This window comes from Myotis davidii, unplaced genomic scaffold (genome assembly GCF_000327345.1).
Source record: "Myotis davidii unplaced genomic scaffold, ASM32734v1 scaffold88, whole genome shotgun sequence".
Lineage (NCBI taxonomy): Eukaryota > Metazoa > Chordata > Mammalia > Chiroptera > Vespertilionidae > Myotis > Myotis davidii.
This window is the reverse complement of record NW_006300377.1, coordinates 3,485,513-3,504,980: the sequence shown is the minus strand read 5'-3', so window position 1 is coordinate 3,504,980 and position 19,468 is coordinate 3,485,513. Positions and strand designations below refer to the sequence as shown.

Below are 19,468 nucleotides of genomic sequence, written 5' to 3'. Positions count from 1 at the left end.
AATAAAGTTATTTAATTTTCTTGAAAAATTGAATAGCCATAGGTAAACATAGATGGGTGGATATAATCTTTTCAAGATTTCTGTGAGCTATTGTTTTGGTCTTAGTTTACTTTTTTACATATGTAAGTCATTTCTGATATAGAGAAAGAAGGTAGTAGTCATTTTGTAATACATGAAAAATGTCCAGAACTTTGAACTATGCCCTGAGATGTGTAAAGCATCAGTGCTTTGAGAGTCTTACTGTATCTAGTATAATTCTGGTTTATTAATACTCATTAAATGATAATGCTAAGTTTTAAATGTCTTTGTTTCAGAACACAAATTCCTTTCAAATGATGTCTATTTGGGAATCAGATTACCATAATTTGAATCTTCTTTTTTTAAAATACTTTTTAAATTGATTTTTTATTTTATATTTTTTAAGAGTTCAAAATAGGCCCATGTACTAATGTTGAACACTTATTTGTAGGAAAGTTGTTCAGATCTATGCTGAGAGTTTGTTTAAGCTAATTTTAGGCACTTGTACAAAATTCCCCTTTTGAGTTTTTATTTATAAGTCTTTAGTAGATTAGAAGCAGCAATCTAATATACTAAAAATATAAGCAAGTAAACATTTTCAGAGTTCCATGCTTCTGTCAATGCAATATCTCCTGCCTCTCTTCCCAACTGGCTAATTTTGTGTCTTAAAGGTCTGCCTCAAATATCTTTACCTCTTATCTATTCCCACACTATTCCTTCCTCTTTTACTACCATCCACCCACCCATATTTATTGTTCATGCTCTGTTTTTATAGTGTTCACAACTCCCAAAACATTGATCATAAAATTAATGTTTTAAAGAATTGATACTGCCCAGTTTAGATAATGAGCTTCATCATCTTCATTTTTTTTAATGTTTTTATTAATTTCAGAGAGGAAGGAAGAGGGAGAGAGAGATAGAAACATCAATGATGAGAGAGAGTCATTGATAGACTGCCTCCTGCACGACCCTTCCTGGGGATCAAGCACCCAACCTGGGCATGTGTCATGAACTGGAATCTAACTGTGACCTCCTGGTTCATGGGTCAGTGCTCAACCTCTGAGCCACACCTTCCGGCTACAATGAACTTCTTAACATTAGAAACTAGATTACAGTCATCTTTATATCCCCATCATGTAAACACTGCTTGACACCAGTGGATCCTAGAATTTTTGTCATGAAGTACAAGGATAACACAACTCAGACTGCATTTAGAGCTGTGATTTAAACCAATAAAATGATTGACGATGTGATAATGAAATGAACATGTTATTTTTGGTATCATCTGTTTAAAAGGGTAGAAAAAGCATGCATAATACACTAAAACTTTGTAAATGTTGAACTGTTTCCATAATGTTCATTTCAAGAGTATTTAATCTCCGGGGGGGGCGGGGTAGGGGAGCAATGGGGGATAAGGACACATATGTAATACCTTAATCAAGAAAAAAAAAGAGTATTTAATCTGAAAAACTATTATTCTGAAATATTGATATTCTGGAGGTTCTAGGTAGCCAAGTATGTTGGTCATTTCCTGTAGTGGCAGTTTTCAAATTTTCTGTTCCCCAGGCCCCTTTACACTCTGGAAAATGATTGAAGACCCTAAGAGTTTTAGCTTTAGATAGGTTATGTCTACCAACACATACTGTTTTAGAAGTTAAAACTGAGGAATTTAAAAACTATTTGCTGATTTAAAATAATACATTCAGTGCATTGTTGACATGAATATCATGAAAAATAGCCTTTTTAAAAAGATTTCGTGAGAAGAAAAATTTAGTGGGCATTGTTTTTATCAGTTTTACTTTAATGGCAGACTGGGTTTGCATATCTGCTTCTGTATCCAGTTTCTTGCAAAATACTGTTCTGGCAGAAGTCTAAAGAAATCTGGCCTTACAAAATGTGTAATTGCAAAAGGGAGAAGTGTTCTACTAGCATTTAGATCATTGTGGATGCTCTTTGATACAACATCAGAAAACAAGTGTTAGGTTTTTGAAGGTTGGTTGTAATATGTAATCTAAAACCATATCAATGAACTTTTTGTACTGCTAAATTAAAATTCATTGGTCTATTTGTACTTTGGTTATTTTCCCCATAAATGATTTCTGTTACATGCAATCAATTGAAAATATTGGTTCAGTGAGTTATGCAGATGTTGATGTATTTCATTACACAATATTTTTAAAATCACTTGGTTTTTTTTTTAAATCACTAATGTCATCAGGAATGTCTAAGTGATGGGGAGCGATTAAGCTGGAAGTAGCAGATACAAGTTTTCAAAAATTCTTATTTTCAATGAAGCTCAAATTTTATCATTGGCAATGAATACTGCCAATTGTGTTCTTTGAGTAACAGTCTTACTTAATTCATTTTTGAGAAAAAATATCTTCCAGGTATCTACTTCTGGGTAATAGTTGTTCTTTCAGGTAAAAATGTGTTTCATAGAAAAAGTGGCTAGCCTAAGTTATAAGTCTTAACATTCCCACACGTGGTTTTCCTTGAGACAACCGTCATTCTTGAGTGCACATGGGTAATTCTTTATGCCTATATCGTATTTTACCACACAGAAAAGATGTGATGTGCTCAAGGATCAAGTTTAATAAAGTGAGTAATTTTTACAGCGAATGCTTGGCTGTGAAAAACACTAGTATTGGTACATTTTTGTGCTACTGCCTTGATTTATGGTAAGGTTCTGGCAGTTTTACCCACCATTGCTTTTTTTTTCCCCCTCACAACTTACCAAGGTGAAATTCACATAACAAAAAACAATTTCAGTAACATTCATACGTTGGCAGTATTGTACAACTACCACCTCTATCTAGTTCTAAAACATTTCTGTCACTCCAAAGTAAAATGATTTATTTAGTTTCTCCACATTTCCCTCTCCTGTCCGCTCAGCCCCTGGCAACCACCAGCCTGTGTTCTATGTATTTATGTATTCTGGATATTTCATATAAATGGAATCCTACAGGTGATCTTTTGTTCCTGGCTTCTTTCCCTTAGCATGTGTTTGAGCTTCATCCATGTTGTAGCTTGTATATCAGTACTTCATTCTTTTTTATAGCTGAATAATACTCCACTGCATGAATATACCACAATTTCTTTATCCTTTCATTCATTGATGAACATTTAGGCTGTTTTAACTATTGTGAATAGTGCTGTTATGAACATGCATGTACATGTTCTTTTTTAAGTGCTTATTTTCAATTCTTTGGGGTGTAAACCTAGGCGTATAATTAAAGGGGCCACCATTGCTTTTCAGATGTACAGTTAAAAAAGCAAATAACAGCCAAACCGGTTTGGCTCAGTGAATAGAGCGTCAGCCTGCGGACTGAAAGGTCCCAGGTTTGATTCCAGTCAAGGACAGGTACCTTGGTTGCGGGTACATCCCCAGTAGGAGGTGTGCAGGAGGCAGCTGGTCGATGTTTCTCTCTCATCAATGTTTCTAACTCTCTATCCCTCTCCCTTTCTCTCTGTAAAAAATCAATAAAATATATATTAAAAAAAACAAAAGCAAATAACATCTTTTTAAAATATGTATTTCTTTATTGATTTCAGAGAGGAAGGGAGAGGAAGCGAGAGATAGAAACATCAATGATGAGCAAGAATCATTGATTGGCTGCCTCCTGTATGCCCCCTACTGGGGATCAAGCCTGTAACCCGGGCATGTGCCCTTGACCAGAATCAAGGGACCCTTCAGGCTGCAGGCCAACACTCTATCCACTGAGCCAAACCGGCTAGAGCAGTGATCGGCAAACTGCAGCCCCTTGAGTGAGGCTCTTCCACAAAATACCACGTGCAGGCACGCATGTACAGTGCGATTGAAACTTCGTGGCCACACTCAAGGGGCCAAAGAGCCACATTTGGCTTACGAGCTGCAGTTTGCCGACCACTGGGCTAGGGTAGCAAATAACATCTTAATGTGGAAATAGTTTTTATTTTGTGGATTCCCTCAGAGCATCTGGGGGATCCCCAGGGATTTACAGATCATACTTTGAAATCTTCTGTCCTGTAGATTCCAAAGTTGGTCAGGTATGAATATGTGACATCATTTATTATTTCTAGCACCAGCTGACACAGGTTAGGTAATCCTTAAAACTGCATTGTCAGATGTGTTTTATAATCCCTACTTTATAGATGAGTAAATTAACATGTAGAGAATAAAAATGACCTATAAGTAAAAGAACTAGATACTAAATTTGGGTTTGCTTATATGAAGGCTGATATTCTTACTGTTTCACAGTTCTACAGGTAAATGAAACAGTAAGGGAGAAGGTTGTTTGAGGGTGTGATTTAGCTTATAGAGAGAAATTATAATTATGGTAAAACAGTTTAATGATGCCCTATTCTTCAGGTAAATGAAACAATAAAGGATGCCCTAGCTGTTTGGCTCAGTGGATAGAGCATCGGCCTGCGGACTGAAGGGTCCCAAGTTCGATTCCAGCCAAGGGCACATGCCCGGGTTGTGGACTCGATCCCCAGTAAGGGGCGTGCAGGAGGCAGTTGATCAATGATTCTCTCTCATTATTGATGTTTCTTTCTCTCTCCCTTTCCTCTCTGAAATCAATAAAAATATTTTTAAAAAAGAAACAAGGGAGAAGGTTGTTTAAGGGAGTGATTTAGCTTATAGAGAGAAATTATAATTATGACAAAACTGTTTAATGATGCCCTTGTTATTTATTTTCAGAGACATTTCAAATCTAAAGGATGTCATCAGTGTCCAGCCGAAAGATACTACCTTTAGCAAAATTTTTTGCAGCCAATCTTGTCTAAGAAAACTATCTGTTAAGCTATATACTGACAGGATTTCAACCAAATGCAGCATGTGTCAGAAGACTACTCTCGTAAGTTGCAATTTTTTCATCTTTAGGGACTCTGGTTGATCCGCTTAAATACTAGAATTTTTACTGAATCTTTTTTTTTTACCCTAGATTCAGTATGAAGTAGAATATCAGAATGTGAAACATATGCTTTGCAGTAATGCCTGTTTTTCAAAGTTTCACTCTGCTAACAACCTCACCATAAACTGTTGTGAGAACTGTGGAGTTTACTGTTACACTAGTTCTGATCTGTTCCATATACTTCAGGTGGAAGGACAGTCCCATTACTTAAACAGTTCAAAGAATACTACAGCATGCCAGCAGGTATGAATAAAGATGTGTTGCCTAAAGGGAGGACTACTCCATTTGAATTTGACTGCATAGGACTCAATGAAAAATTGAAGATTGAGTCCCTTCTATTAGTTTGCTTGTGAATGGTTTCACTTTAGGAAAATGTGGGGGTAATAGATTTTAATACCATTGGGAACAGTTTCAGTTGGTAAAATGATGGAGATGAAATAAAAGGCTTCTGATAGTTCCTTCTTGAAAATAATTCATGATAAGTGCTAGGTGGAGATTTTCCTAAAGAATATCAGGAGAAAAAAAAAAAAAAGAATATCAGGAGATCATCTTACCTTGAGGAAAGGCAAGCAGATGGAAGCTCGTTTATAAACTACAAATAAAGCTAACACAAATAACAGTCTATTGGTAAGAGTCAGCCACAAAAGTGTTTTTGTTTTTAGTTCCATGTATTTCTCTTTTTTTTTTTTTTAACATTTTTATTGATTTCAGAGAGGAAAGCAGAGGGAGAGAGAGACAGAAACATCAATGATGAGAGAGAATCACCCCCTACTGGGGATCGAGCCCATAACCTGAGCATGTGCCCTTGACCGGAACCCAACCTAGGACCTTTCAGTCTGCAGGCCAACACTCTATCCACTGAGCCAGATTGGCTAGGGTCCATGTGTTTCTTCACACCTAAGCAAGGTTAAGGTGAATCAAGAATGTCATGCTTTTTCTGAGTGAATCATAGGAGGAAATAAACCAATGAGAAATACCCCCCTACTGTTGATAGGAGAGTCTTGGGTGGGTAGTCTGAGCAGAGAAGCTTTGATAGATGCAATGAACACAGTCTGAGCCCCTTTCGTGATGTGGGATTATCACATATCTTGTTTATATGATGCTTTGAGACTCAACTCTATCCGTATATAATTTTTCTTTAAAAAAAGTTATTGGCCCTAACCGGTTTGGCTTAGTGGATCAAGTGTCAGCCTGTGGACTGAAGGGTCCCAGGTTTGATTCCGGTCAAGGGCGTGTACCTTGGTTGCGGGCACAACCCCAGTGGGAAGGAGGTGTACTGGGGATGTGCCCGCAACCAAGGTACATGCCCTTGACCGGAATCGAACCTGGGACCCTTCAGTCCGCAGGCCGACGCTCTATTCACTGAGCCAAACCGGTTTGGCGATGTTTCTAACTTTCTATCTCTCTCCCTTCCTCTCTGTAAAAAATCAACAATATATATATATTTTTTAAAAGTTATTGAAGATGGGAATCTTATCAAACCACAATTCAAATAGGTCAGTTGTAAGCCACATCTCTTTTTATATATAGATAGCTATAGATAGAGATACATATAGATATTTTTTTGTATTGATTTCAGAGAGGAAGGGAGAGGGAGAGAGAGATGGAAACATCAATGGTGAGAGAGAATCATTGGCTATCTTCTGCATGCCCCACATTGGGAATCGAGGCTGTAACCCCGGCTTGTGCCCTTGACAGGAATCGAACCCGGGAGCCTTCAGTCCACAGGCCAATGCTCTATCCACTGAGCCAAACCAGCTAGAGCAAGCCATATCTTTTTTTAATGGCAGACTGCCCACACCAGAGAATATAATGTTTTGGGAACAGAAATGGGACAGTGGAAGTCAGGGAAATCTTCCAGTGGCAAGAAATGCCATTCCTTATTTTCCTTCTTTATCCCTCACACTTATTAAATATGCCTTGTGCTGGTTTTAAGAACCTATATTGAGTACTTACTTATCCAACCTATGTGATGGGGTAGGGCTGATTTGGGTAAAGGAGTTTAAAAGCACCACCTCGCCCGGCCAGTGTTGCTCACTGGTTTGAGCATCGCCCCATTCACCAAGATGTCACTGGTTCGATTCCCGGTCAGAGCGCATGCCCAGGTTGCAGGCTTGATCCCCAGTAATGGGGCATGCAGGAGGCAGACTATGGTTTCTATATCATTAATGTTTTTCTTTCCCTCTCTCTTCCTCTCTCTCTAAATATCAATATAAACAGCCCAGCTGGTGTAGCTCAGCAATTGAGCATCGAGCCCGGAACCAAGAGGCCACTGGTTCGATTCCTCCTCAGGGCACATGCCTTGCTTGTGGGCTCGATCCCCTGTGGGGGGTGTGCAGGAGGCAGCCAATTGATGATGTTGGTTAATGTTAAATACCAGTGGATTTTTAGGAGTTTCTGAAAATATAATCATACTAATAAAGGATAAAAATATAAATTTTCAAAATTATACTCTGCTTTTTGTTTCATTGTTTCTTTGCCAATATTCTTTCACAGAAAAAAAATTGTACAAGGTATTTTAATTTGTCTTTGGACTTTGTGCCCACAAAAGCAGTTCTGTTTCATCATTGCCATCAGTATTAACTTCTTAAACTCAAGAATGATGGTTCCTGTTTCACTAAAAAGAATACTAGTAGGTGATGAATCTCACAGTTTCTCTCTTTTTCCTTTGCACACATACTGCTTATTGAACACACTTTAATCTGTACCTCTTACTGCTTCAATGCTTTCTTTGAATATGCTTGCAATTTTTACCATGTAAGTTGGCCTAGAAAAAGTGACTTCCCACAACATCTTGTAAAGTGTGTTAAGACCTTTTCTAGCTCCTCCTTAGCACCAACAGGTTTTCCTGAATTGATGCTCAAACAGGTTTTGAGGAAAAAGCTATAGTTGTAAGACCTTTTTTTTTTCCCCCATAAAATTGGCTTTGATTGCCTGGGATGGTGAACATCTTCTGTGATCACTTTTTTCATTGCTTGCACATGTATTATAATTGCTATTAACATATCGGACAAAAAGTACAAATAGTTATCTAATAGATTGATCAATTTCCTGTATTTCAATCATTGTAATTTATGATGCCTTTTCTGGTCTTTAATAAGGTGAAAATGTGGGTTCACTGTCATTAATTTGTAGAGTAGTGGTATTGGGTATATTTTTATGATAGTATGTTAAAAATTTGTCATATACCAGGGAAATATTATATTAATCTCTTAACAGAAACCAGCCCGAACACTTATATCTGGTCTTTGCAAATCATTGAAGCCCTCAGATGAAATGATTGAGATTACCAATGACTTGGGGAAGACAGAGCTTTTCTGCTCTGTTAATTGTTTTTCTGCTTACAGTAAAGCTAAGATGGAATCTTCTACAGGTAATATTTGCTTAGTAATCAAGGTTTAGTAATTACTGAAGAATATTATCACTTCATTTAATTTATAACCTTGATTCATTTCCAAATTAGATTTAAAAGTCAGAACCATTCAAAACTTGTTGCAAAGAAATGGTTTCCAGTATTTTTGTATAAAAGGAAGACTACGTTACCACCAGAGATTTAATATTTGTAAAGATTGTTGTGTTAGAATAGAATCCTGTACTTAGCCCTCCTTTGTAAAACCAAGGCTATTAGAATTTTCACATGAAAGTGGAGCCAATTGGAACTACTTTGAACTTCACTAAAAGAAAAGCACAGTAATCCAGGGCCAACTATGTAATACCATCGAAGAGCCACATATAGCACCAGTGGTGCTATTTACATAGTCAGTGGAGTGAATGATGCTCTTGGGGCTCGTACATCTTGCAAAATGGCTTATTATTGAAACATCTACAATACTAGCTTAGCCTTAGCCAGTTTTGCTCAGTGGATAGAACGTCAGCCTGCAGACCAAAGGGCCCCGGGTTTGATTCTGGTCAAGGGCATGTACCTTGGTTGCAGGCTCCTCCGTACCACAGTTGCAGGCTCTATCGCTGGCCCCGTGAGGGCACCTGCAGGAAGTCACCCAATCGATGTGTCTCTCTCACATCGACGTTTCTCTCTCTTCCCTACCCTATTTTCCCTAAAAATCAATGGAAAAATTTCCTCGGATGAGGATTAAAAAAAAAGTGAGAATTAAAAAATACTAGCTTGGATAGCAACCCAGCTCCATTCGCATTGAGGTTTGTGAATCCTAGAAGAGTTAGAAGTGATACCCATTAGTAGATTCTGTAGGAGTCTCTTTTCTGTTCTTTTTTTCTTCCTTTTTTTTAAAAAATAAAATATATTTTTGTATTGATTTCAGATAGGAAGGGAGAGGGAGAGAGAGATAAAACATGAATGAAGAGAGAATCATTGACCGGCTTGCTCCTGCATGGTCCTGGGGATCAAGCCCACAACCTGGGCATGTGCCCTTGACCAGAATCAAACCCGGGATCCTTCAGTCCACAGATCAATGCTCTAGCCCAGGGGTGGGCATGCATTTTTGTTGTTGTTGTTAATCCTCATCCAAGTATATTTTTCCATTGATTTTTAGAGAGAGTAGAAGGGAGGAAGTGACAAGAGAGACACATCGATTGGTTGCCTCCTGCACGAACCTGACCAGGGATGGAGCCTGCACTCAAGGTACATGCCCTTTGGCCAGAATTGAACCCAGGACCTCTAGTTCATGGGCCAACACTCTATTCACGGAGCCAAACTTATTAGGGCTCTTTTTTGTTCTTAATGTGTAATTTCACAGAAAAAGTTGCTTTGAAATTTAAAACAAATAGCATAAAGACTGAGGAATTGTTTGCAAAGGTAAAAGATACAAAATGATAGGAAAGTAAATTATTGTATTAATGTTGTTATTGATATTATCCTAAAGAACCTGGCTATCCCTAAGCCCTACTAAAAATTACCCTAATACACAGCAATACCTAAAGCTATTAGATATTTGCATTGTTCTTTGAAACACTTGTTATTAAACAATGCTAATTGATTCTGCCTGGTTTATAAGAAATCTCTTTATTTTTATCAGTAAATGTTTCCATGGTGCACAATACTTCAACAGAGCTCCTTTCTCCAGAGAAGCACCTTTCTCCAAAGAAAGATACAACTCCAGTTATAAGCAATATAATGTCATTGGCAGATACTCATGCTGCCCTGCCCATCATGAACTCTGATATCTTACAAGGTAAAAATTGATGTGCTATTTGACATAATATAGTTTTGCCCTGCTTGATGATTTTTCTATAGTCTAAGTTTTCTTTATGTTGCCTCATATAAAAGAAGCAATTATTGTTTATGATGCTGTTTTATAGATTATGGTATAAGATCTTGAATTTATGCTTTAACAGGTACAGTTTCTTCAGTAAGAGGAAATGTCCTATTGGATGTAAGTTGTTGGGGTTTGGTTTTTTTTGGCTACTGTCTTAAGCTTTTTAAATCGTGTGTGTGTGTGTGTATCTGAGCATTTTAATTCCTATTTTGATGCTAGAGCTCAAAAAAGTAGAGCAATAAACACCTTTTGGTATTTATATTCAGTTTTCCAAATCTCAAATTTGAATTTAAATTATTAATAAGAATATTTAAAGAGAAGTATTCTTAACTCAGCATAGTGGCTAAGGGTGGAGGCTCTAGCCCCAGAATAAAGAGTATTCTTTTTTTCTTTTTAAATATATTTATTGATTTCAGACAGAGGAAGGGAGAGGGAGAGGGAGAAAAAAACATCCATGATCAGAGAGAATCATGGATTGGCTGCCTCCTACACGCCCCTCGCTGAGGATCAAGCCCACAACCTGGGCATGTGCCCTTGACTGGGAATCGAACCTGGGACACTTCAGTCCACAGGCTGACGCTCTATCCACTGATCCAAGCTGGCTGGGGCAAAGAGAAGTATTCTTAGTCATGGTTTTTCCTTTAGGTTCTTTATTAATTTTCTTAGTATTTATTAAGTAATTCTACTCACCTAAGCAATAAAAATTTTTATTACATACCAAAGTCCTTTGAACAAATGATACTGATTCTAGATTGCAAATAGATGTTATAAATAATTACTAATGTTTTCCCCTAGTGGAGTTCATACTGTAACTTATCCATTCACTAATTGTGTTACTAGCATAGATCTTTTTGATATTTTCATTATTTGTAAACAGTTAAAACAAATGTTATTTTATCATTTTTCTCCTAAAGGTGTCTAAGAGTTCACCGAGTGAGTCAAGCAGTGGTATCGCTAATAATAGTATGGAACAACAGCTAAGCCTTTTGCCATCTTCATCAGTACTCAGTCAGCATACATCCCATATAGAAGTACAAAAGGATCAAGTCTCCAACCAAGATGCTACACTCAATAAGAAATCTATGAAAATAAGTAATAGACTGTGTTACCCAAAATTTACATCTAAAGTACAAAAAGTTAAAAGTAAATCCCAAAGTATTAAAAAATCTTGGTGTTCAAATTTTCAGAAGTTAGGAACCACTATTAAAAAGGATTTAACATTCTGTTATTCCTGCCAGTTGTTCTGCCAGAAAAAATATAGCTTTGGAGGGGAGTCATTAGCAACCCAAGGAATTTCTAATTGGAAAAAAACTCTGAAAAATTTCACAAAGCATGAAAAAAGTATAATGCATTTGAAGTCATTGCAGTTTTGGAGGGAATACCAGTTTTGTGATGAAGCTGTCAGTGACAATTTATCTATTCACTCAAAACAGATGGAAGGAAATAAAAAGTACCTAAAGCTTATCATCGAAAATATTTTATTTCTTGGAAAGCAGTGTTTACCCTTAAGAGGAAAGGACCGGTCTATTTCATCTGTGAATAAAGGCCATTTTTTAGAATTGTTAGAAATCAGAGCAAAAGATAAAGGAGAAGAAATATTTAGACTTATGAATTCACAAGTTGATTTCTATAATAGCACACAAATTCAAAATGATATTATTGATATAATAAAGACTGAAATGTTACAAGATATTGCGAATGAGATGAATGTCTCCTCAGCTTTTTCAATAATATGTGATGAGGTAACTGATAGTGCCACTAAAGAACAGCTTTCAATTTGTGTAAGGTACCCAGAAAAAACATCAAAGGGTATCATAATTAAAGAAAGATTCTTGGGTTTCATAGATGTTGAAGAGATGACTGGAACCAGTTTACACAGGACTATCACAACTTACCTGCAGCAAATTGGAGTTGATATAAATAAAATAAGAGGCCAGGCCTATGATAGTACTACTAATTTGAGGGAAAAATTCAATAAAAGTGCAGCACAATTCAAGAAGGAAGAGCCAAGAGCTTTATACGTACATTGTTATGCCCATTTTTTGGATTTAGCAGTAATTAGGTTTTGTAAAGAAGTAAAAGAACTCCGAAGAGCTCTAAATACGCTTAGTTCTGTGTTCAACATTATTCCTATGTCTAGGGAAATGTCTGCAAATTTTCAAAAGATACGAAAGCTAAGTCAAAACAAAACATGCAAGAAACATATATCACAATCATGTTGGACACTCCATGATCATACATTACTATCTGTGATTGAGGGCCTTCCAGACATTATTGAAACATTGGAAGATGTATCAAGCCATTCTAACACAAGTTTGGCTGATGAATTGAGTGATTTGTTGGCAATGGTTTCCAAATTTGAATTTATCTTTTGTTTAAAGTTTCTTTATCGAGTATTAAGTGTTATAGGAATTCTTTCCAAAGAGCTTCGAAGTGAAACCATAGATATTTTTTCTTTGTCTTCAAAAATAGAAGCAATTTTGGAATGTTTATCATCTGAAAGAAATGATGAGTGTTTCAAAATTTTCTGGGAGGAAGCAGAAGAAATATGTCAAAAAATAACCTGTAAAGGTTTTGAAGTTGAAAGGCCTTCTTTTCATAAAAGAAGAAAAATTCAGGAAACAAGAGCTCTTAATAATTCAGACAATATGTTTTTTCCTACCTCCACAGAAGAACAATATAAAATTGGCATTTATTACCAAGGATTAGATACTATATTACAGAATTTAAAAATATATTTTTCAGAATTTGATTATTGCAAAGTGAAGCAAATTTCAGAACTATTATTAAAATGGAATGAACCATTAAATGAAGCAACAGCCAAACATGTCCAAGAATTTTATAAACTTGATGCAGACATCATCCCAGAACTTCGATTTTATCGGCAATATGCAAAGCTCAACTTTGTAATAGATAATGATCATATCAACTTCAGCAACCTTGGCTACTTATTTATTCAGCATGGTCTTCATAACAATATTCCTTGCTTATCAAAGCTATTATATATTGCTTTGTCCTGGCCAGTCACTTCAGCAAGTGTTGAAAACTCATTTTCTATACTGCCTCGTCTTAAAACATATTTATGTAATTCCATGGGACAAGAGAAGCTTAGTGGCTTGGCCCTAATGGCTGTTGAACAGGAATTAGTAAATAAACTGCTGGAGCCTGAAAGACTCAGTGGAATTGTAGAAAAGTTTATACATCAGATGAATAAAATATAGTATTTGCTCACTGAATTTACCTGAGTTTCATTTTTCTATTGGAATACAACAGTTTTTATTTCAAATGTTTGTCTAAGAAAAATCTATTTTCAACTTGCCTTTTTCACTTTACATGGTGTTTTTGAGATTGTTCCATGTCAACACATAAAGAATTTCCTGATTCTTTTTGTACAGCTGCACAGAATTGTATGAATGTACCATGATATATTGGGAACAGACATTTTAATTGTTTTCTTAGTATAAATAATGCTTCATTTAATAACTTTGCACATAAGTCATATTGCATAGTAGTAAGTTACTGTAAGATAAAATTTTAAGTTAGAATTACTAGGTCAAAAGATCTGTGCATTCTTTATTTTTGATTGGCACATTGCTTTCTGTAAGGATTATGCCAGTTTACAGTCCTGCCAACAATATGTGAGTCAAATATTTTTATTTTTGCCAATCCATTAGTTGAATAAAGGTATATTAATCTCTGGAGATTTAATGAGTGGAATTTTGTACTGTCACTTAAGAATAAGGTTGAGCCCTGACTGGTTTGGCTCAGTGGATAGAGCGTCGGCCTGCAGACTGAAAGGTCCCAGTCAAGGGCATGTACATTGGTTGCGGGCACATCCCCAGTAGGAAGGTGTGCAGGAGGCAGCTGATCAATGCTTCTAACTCTCTATTCCTCTCCCTTCCTCTCTGTAAAAAATCAATAAAGTATATTTAAAAAAAAAAAAAGAATAAGGTTGGGTATGTTCTTGAGCCATCTGTATATCCTTTTCTGTGAACTGTTAACATTTGAATATTAAAACTTAACCTTTAAATATTAAATCTCAAATGTTAATATTAAATATTAACATTTAATATTTAAATATTAAAATGTTGCTGTGTTTTTGCATGAAACCCTGACAAAGTAGTCTGCACAGTCCCAAAATAAGACTAGGTAATGAAAAAACTCAAAAGCAGGTATAAGACCTGAATGGTATTGGCTGTCTGTATTGGTCATGGAGGAAAAGCAGTGGGATGTCTGATGGCCTTGAGAATAGATTCCCCCCAATCAGCTTTCCATTGGAAAGCATGCAGGCCAATTTGAAAACAGCCAAAACAGGAAAGGATCCTGAAGATGCCCATTTGCAGGTGAATTTAAGGGGACTGAAGATGTTGAAATAGGCTAGGTCCTTATGAACTCTTGAAACTAATAAACCTAAGCTTCATTCCAAAACAAAATCCATTTAATGAGAAACTACTGGCTGTAGATACCAAGTTGAGCAGGACAGGCAGACAATAGGGGCAGAGGAAATACAAGGTACATATTAAAGTGAGGGAGAGAAGACAAGGAAGCAGATCTCAGTAAAAATACTAGTAATAGGCCCTACTGGTTTGGCTCAGGTAGAGTGTAGGCCTGCGGACTGAAGGGTCCCAGGTTCGATTCTAGCCAAGGGCACATGCCTGGGTTTCAGGATTGACCCCCAGTAGGGAGCAGGCAGGAGGCAACCAATCAATGATCTTCTCTCATCAATGATGTTTCTATCTCCCTTCCTCTCTGAAATCAATAAAAATAAATTTTTAAAAAAAATACTAGTAATAGGATTTCATGGATCTTGAAGCTAGAAAAGTTATTCTGTCCCTTTCCCTCTCTTCTAAAAGGAAAATGGATTTCACATAAAAGAACAACAGAAAAGAATTGTGGCTGGCGGGTAGGGGGGTAAGAGATCAACCAGAGGACTTGTATGTATGCATATAAGCATAACCAATGGACACAAGACACCGGGGAGGCAGGGGAAGGTCGAGGGGAGGAAAAAAAAAAAGGAGACATATGTAATACTCTTTGTAATAATTTAAGTAATAAAACAAAGAATTGTGGCCCAGCTGGTATGGTTCAGTGGTTAAACATCAACCTATGAACCAGAAGGTCATGGTTCAATTTCTGGTCAGGGCACATGCCTGGGTTGGCTTGCAGGAGGCAGCCAATCAATATTTCTGTCTATTCCTCTCCCTTCCTCTCTAAAACATCAACTAAAACATTAAAAAATAAAAGCCTCGAGTTTGGCTCTGTATAGAGCATCTGCCTGTGGACTGAAGGGTCCCAGTTCAATTCCTGTCAAGGGCACATGCCTGCTTACAGCTCAATCCCCAGTAGGGGGCAGGCAGGATGCAGCCAGTCAATGATTCTCATTAATGTTTCTATCCCTCTCTGAAATAAAAATAAATTTTTAAAATAATAAAGTTTTAAAAAAAAAAATAGGACTGCCCGGCTGGCGTGGCTCAGTGGTTGAGCATTGACCTATGAACCCAGATGTGGGTCATGGTTCAATTCCCAATCAGGACCCATGCCCGAGTTGCAGGCTCAATCCCCACTGTAGGTGTGTAGGAGGCAGCCAAAAAATGATTCTTATTATTGATGTTTCTGTCTCCCCCTGAATAATCAATAAAGGTATATTCTTTAAAAAATTAATAAAATGATAAAAATTATAAAATAGCCCTGGCCAGTGTGGCTCAGTTGATTGAGCATCCTCCTTTATTCCCATTTGGGGCACATGCGCGAGTTGCAGGTTCAGTCCCCAGTTGGGGTTCGTGTGGAGACAACCAATGGATGTTCCTCCCTTCTCTCTAAAAAAGCTATAAAACAGCCCTAGCTGGTTTGGCTCAGTGGATAGAGCATCAGCCTGTGGACTGAAAGATCCCAGGTTCGATTCCAGCCAAGGGCATATGCCTGGCTTGTGGGCTCAACCCCCAGTAGGGGGCATGCAGGAGGCAGCCAGTCAATGGTTCTTTCTCATCATTGATGTTTCTATCGTGTTTCTCATCGATATTTCTAACTCTCTATCCCTCTCCGTTCCCCTTCCTCTCTGAAATCAATAAAGTATATATATTTTTAAAAAGCTATAAAACAATGTAAATCAGACTCAGATGATTAGATAAAAGATTTGAAAAGATAAATGACAATTCAGGAAGCATTAGGGATAAAAAGTAATTGAAAACTAGAAGGAACTGAAAAGTGAATAAACAATTGATAATTCCTAGAAAAATAGAGATGGAAGGGATGAAAATGTTTTAAATCAGATTGGTATAGAATATTCCTTGGCTGTGAAAAATAAGGAAATCTTATCTTTTGAGATAGCATGGATGGATCTGAAAAGCATTATGCTAAGTGAAATAAGCCAATCAGAGAAAGGCAAGTAGCATATGATTTCACTCATGGAATCTAATGAACAAAATAAACTCAAAGACATGGTATGGTGATTACTAGAGGGAAAGGGGGCGAGAGAAGGTAGACAAGGGTATGGGGGAAATAGTGATGAAAGAAGAGACTTGGGGTGGTGAACACAAAATACAATATACAGATTATGTATTCTAGAACTGTACACCTGAAATATATACACAAAAATACAGCAAAAAAAAAAATTCAATACAAAGCTATTCTGAATATAGAACACCTGGATATCCAATCTAATAAAAGACAAACATGCAAATTGACTATACCTTTGCTACACCTTAAGCCATGCCCGCCAGGAAATCAGAGCGACTATATGTAAATTAACCCACACAAGATGGCGTCCGGCAGCCACGGAGCTGGAGCAAGCAGGAGGCTTGGTTGCTCCAGTGATGGAGGAAGCCAAGTTTCCCAGCCAGCTCTGAGCTCCACTGAAGGCAACAAAGCTTCAATTATGGAAGATAAATAAACTCGAGATACCTGCTTTCAGCCAGAGCTGGAGCGAGCAGGAAGCCAAGCTTCCCACCTGCCATGGGGCTCTGAGCTCCACTGAAGGCAATAAAGTTTCCATTATAGAAGGTAAATAAATCGCAGAATAAAAAAAGAAAAAGAAAAAAAGGAGAGGCTAGGAGCTTCCATCGCCAGGGGGCTTGGCCAGCCTGAAAACAGCCATCAGCCCCTCACCCAGGCTGGCCAGGCCCCCCAGCGGGACCCCCACCCTGATACGGGACAACCTTCAGGGCAACCCAGCTGGCCCCTACCCGTGCACCAGGCCTCTATCCTATATAATAAAAGGGTAATATGCAAATTGACCCTAACAGCAGAACAACTGGGAATGACTGGTCACTATGACACACACTGACCACTAGGGGTCATACGCTCGATGCAGGAGCTGCCCCCTGGTGGTCAGTGCACTTCCACAGGGGGAGCTCTGCTCAGCCACAAGCCAGGCTAATGGCTGCCAGTACAGCGGTGGTGGTGGGAGCCTCTCCCGCCTCCTCAGCAGCACTAAGGATATCAGACTGCAGCTTAGGCCTACTCCCTGCTGGCAAGTGGACATACCCCAAGGACTCCAGGCCTGCCAGATGGATGTCTGATTGCCAGGTTAGGCTCAATCCCCCCAGGGAGCAGGCCTAAGCCAGCAGGTGGTCATCCTCCAAGGAGTCTCAGACTGCGAGAGGGCAAAAGCCGGGCTGAGGGACCGCCCCCACCCCGAGTGCACAAATTTTTGTGCACTGGGCCTCTAGTCTGTATATTAAATGACTCCTCAAGTCCAAAGCAATGGAAAATACTGAACACTACATAGCAGTCCTTGTGATACCAGCACTGCTCTGTTAACGTCATGCACATATTTTTTTCTTTTATCCTAATATTTGATGAAAAGAAATCGCTGATTCCAAGCTAATAGGTAAATTGAGAGCCAGTCTCCCTAAGGCACAAAATAAAATATCAATAAATTAGTAAATACAAAAATTATTCCTCCTTAAGTCTATTACTGCCAAGGGCAAAGTTTTTTCTACTGCTCAGTCCAAAACCCTTTTCTTAGACACACACTGGCTTCCCCTGTTCTCTTTTTCAAGGCAAGGCTGCTTTCCAATCTGTTGAGATTACTACTCCAGCATTTGTCATTTAGGTGTCTTCTCCCTCTCCTTACCACAGGCTGAGTCATTATCCAAAGTCCCTCTTTGTCACTGGTCTCAAAGAGTCACTGGTCGCTTTTCCTTTTAGGAACTGAGGCATATCTAATCATTTTATGGAAACAATACAATGTTCGAACCATCTCAGTTGAGGCATCAGATATATGAGCAAAACAGCCATCTTAGACAATAACCATCCACCTCAACAGTCTTCAGAAAGTCTCTAGCTCCAGCCTCCATCTGATTGGCTGAGCCCTATCAACACTCTTAATTGTCCTTAGCCAGCAAGCATTAGATAACTGGCTGTGCTGAAAATAGATCACAGTGAGCAAGAAATAAGACAAATTAGGAGGCAATTTTAATCTAGTTGATTTCAATACATTTTGTTCAAGTGGTTAATGAGAACAATGAAGAGCTCTTCAGATAAAAATCAGAATCCTAACATGGCCCAGAAGGGTTTCCATGATCTGACTTCTGTTCTGGCCTCATAATTATACAAGTCCCAAGATCTTTTTAAAAAAAATGAAATTCAGAGGAGAAACCAAGATGGCGGCATAGGTAAACACCGGAGTTTGCTGCCTCGAACAACCACTTCAAAAATACAACTAAAAGATGGACATCATCCAGAACCTCAGGAAGGCTGACTGAGTGGAAATTCTACAACTAGAAGGAAAGAGAAAAGCATACCGAGACTCAGAGGAGGCGCAGTGTGTAAGTAAAATACTAAGGTGTGGAGGTGCATGTGGAGCGGGCTGGCGGCTGAGGATACGGTTGTTGTTTTCAATCAGGAGTCTCAGGCTCTGAGCTCCAGTTCCGGGCGAGTCTCTAGGGACCCAGACTCATACGGGAGAAGCGGGACTGTCTGGCATCGGTCGGAACTCGAGGGCAGCTTTCTCTCCGAGGGGCTTGCAGAGATTACTGTGACATTGAGAAGCAGAGTCTCTGAGGGCAGGACTGAGAGCAGCCTTAACTGCTCGCTCTGCTCTGGTGATCCTGTGGGACCTGCCCTGCCCAAGCCCTGCAGGGAGACTTTTGCTGGATAGCCTCAGGCAAAGGCTAGATTAGCACCTCCTTAGAGATCCAGGAGCCAGGAGCCACCCACAGGTCAGAGTGGGACCATCCAGTTTGCAGCTCCATGGAACCATAAAGGACACAGTCACGGGGCAGACTCAGTGAGCACCAAATCCCCACTGAAGCAAGTCATGCCCCAGAAGGGTGTCTCCAGCACAGAAGTTCTCCCACCATACACTCAGCTGATTCTCACATC

General features: G+C 38.5%; 1 protein-coding gene across 6 annotated transcripts in view; it reads left to right on the top strand.

The window, feature by feature from the left end:
* ZMYM1 (zinc finger, MYM-type 1) overlaps positions 1-13,845 on the top strand; it is a 21,120-nt gene extending 7,275 nt beyond the window's left edge. For 4 of the 6 annotated variants that reach the window (XM_015572816.1, XM_006777321.2, XM_006777323.2 and 1 more), the window contains exons 5-10: positions 4,700-4,856; positions 4,944-5,156; positions 8,133-8,286; positions 9,905-10,060; positions 10,224-10,261; positions 11,059-13,845. In XM_015572816.1, coding sequence (XP_015428302.1) covers positions 4,700-4,856; positions 4,944-5,156; positions 8,133-8,286; positions 9,905-10,060; positions 10,224-10,261; positions 11,059-13,365 — 3,025 coding nt within the window. In that variant the 3' untranslated portion in view covers positions 13,366-13,845. The remainder of the gene's footprint in view (positions 1-4,699; positions 4,857-4,943; positions 5,157-8,132; positions 8,287-9,904; positions 10,061-10,223; positions 10,262-11,058) is intronic. The other 2 variants (XM_015572817.1, XM_015572818.1) reach the window with 2 other exon arrangements.
* Positions 13,846-19,468: the final 5,623 nt, after the last annotated feature.